The sequence below is a fragment of the Chrysochloris asiatica genome, unplaced genomic scaffold (genome assembly GCF_000296735.1).
Source record: "Chrysochloris asiatica unplaced genomic scaffold, ChrAsi1.0 scaffold00009, whole genome shotgun sequence".
NCBI lineage: Eukaryota > Metazoa > Chordata > Mammalia > Afrosoricida > Chrysochloridae > Chrysochloris > Chrysochloris asiatica.
The window spans coordinates 30506862-30508820 of record NW_006408527.1 but is presented as its reverse complement, the minus strand read 5'-3'; the positions used below and the strand labels follow the sequence as shown (position 1 = coordinate 30508820).

At 35.1% G+C, this 1959-nt stretch overlaps 1 protein-coding gene across 1 annotated transcript in view; it reads right to left on the bottom strand.

Moving 5' to 3' along the window:
- Positions 1-1959, bottom strand: part of KCNT2 (potassium channel, subfamily T, member 2) — a 728083-nt gene that overhangs the window by 85145 nt on the left and 640979 nt on the right. The window contains exons 22-23 of the mRNA XM_006834237.1: positions 1878-1959; positions 912-1040 (exon numbers count right to left, since the gene is read on the bottom strand). The exon at positions 1878-1959 is cut by the window's right edge and continues 2 nt beyond it. Of these exons, the coding sequence (XP_006834300.1) occupies positions 912-1040; positions 1878-1959 (211 nt within the window). The remainder of the gene's footprint in view (positions 1-911; positions 1041-1877) is intronic.

The following is a 1959-nucleotide window of genomic DNA, read 5'->3' as shown; positions in this document are numbered from 1 at the left end:
CCTTGCAGTTAGCAGCCTAGCTTGTAACCCACTACACTACTAGGGTTCCTTGGGTCTCCCATCTAGAGATTGAGAAATGTGAGTTTAATGTTTACTAGTTTTGTTGTTCTTAAGTGCCGTAGAATTAGTTCTGACTCAAAATGACCCTTTGTAGGGTTTCCAAGGCTGTAAATCTCTGCAGAAGCAGAAAGCCTTATATTTCGCCTGTGAAGTGGCTGGTGTGTTTGAATTGCTAATTTTGTGGTTCACAGTCCAGTGTTTCTTGTAGAGAGCCACGATGCTGCCCACTCATAGCTTTGTTGTTGTTGTTGTTAAGTGCCGTGGAGTCAGTTCCAACTCATAGCGATCCTGTACAGGGTTTCCGAGGCCGTATATCTTTATGGGAGCAGAAAGCCTCATCTTTATCCCGCAGAACAGCTGGTAGTTTCGAACTGCTGAGCTTGCTGTTCGCAGCCAGATTCGTAACCACTCATATGCTACCAGCACTCATAGCTTTACTTCCTTGCAAATGCTAATATATACAGTTAGGGGTGCATTATTAAGCTATATTACTTGATTTATGTATGTATTGGAACCTCAAGGTTTATTCAGAATTCATTTGCATCCTGATAATCATCTGTAGACAACAAATCCTACATCTGCTATAAAACATCCAAAACCCAAAGTCCACAAATTCTATTATAGTCCGTTATCCCAAAATGTTTTACAAAGTTAAAACACAAATAGTTAATATTTTTGTTTTTGTTATTTTGTGTTTATTTTTGCTTCTGTAACTTGAAACTATGTGTCAGAACAGCATGATTTTTCACTTTAGAAAACCCTTTAGCTTGCAAGTTTATGAATCAATACAGTAAATGACTATATTCCATCAAATTAAATATTATAGTAGAAATATTTTGGTATTTTCAAACCTCCGATGTGGTAAGTTTCTGAGATTCAGTCCTATAGATTCCAATGGGAACATCTCCTGTAGAAGAACATAACTTCTGATAAAGTCTGGCGTAAGTTCTGATCCATAAATCTTCTTCAGTGATTTTCATCTACAATACACAAAGATTATGAATATATTAAATTTTTAGCAAAAGAAATCCTAGAGAGTTTTTATTTCTTAAAGGCAAAAATTACTAGTTTGAAATCTCAAAATGCCATAAGTGCTTACACATGTCCTAAGCTTATTTATTACACTCTACCTCAATTATCTCCATGGATCATGCAAATTTAAGAAAACCAAGTACTCAATTTGTGGCAGTAGAACATTGTATGTGCTCAGTATCTGTAGGTAACAGGGCACTGGTAATCAGTTGGAAGATGTTGGAAAACATGTGGAGAATCTTTTAATGTTGTATTAACTGAAGGCTGCAAGAGGTAATTAATGGGCCAAAGATGCGTAACAATCTTAAAATGCAAGAGACACTCAAACACATGCAAAAAAGAAGGAAAATATATAGTAACTGAGCACAGAGCTCAAAGATAGGAGACATGAGTTCTAACCCCTCTTTGTCACTCACAAATTTGAACTGTCAGCAAGTCATTTTATTAAGCACCTTTAGACATAGTACACTCCTCTACAAAACAATGGGGTTAAATGGCCTGATTTGTTTTCTTGGGCAAGCCAGGTAGATGAAACTTGTTCTGAATTTTATATAGAATAGCTATTTGTCATAATTATTACTTTAAAATAAAAATTTGCTTTACTTCCTTGCAAATAAAAATTTGCCTGAAATTAAAAAAAAAAAATTAAACTAAAACTCAAATTCTATCTTTGTGGCTTATATTACAAAAACTATAGAGCATAGAGAGTTAGCCAAAGTACCGTATTATTGGATTTCAAAGCCTTTTATTGTAACAACCTTTTAATCCAGTGAAAATTAACTTACAGAACAAAGAAACCCGGATCCTGGTATAGTGTCCAGTCCCAACAGAAGTCTGGTGATAGAAATCATGTAATCCTTCACAAAA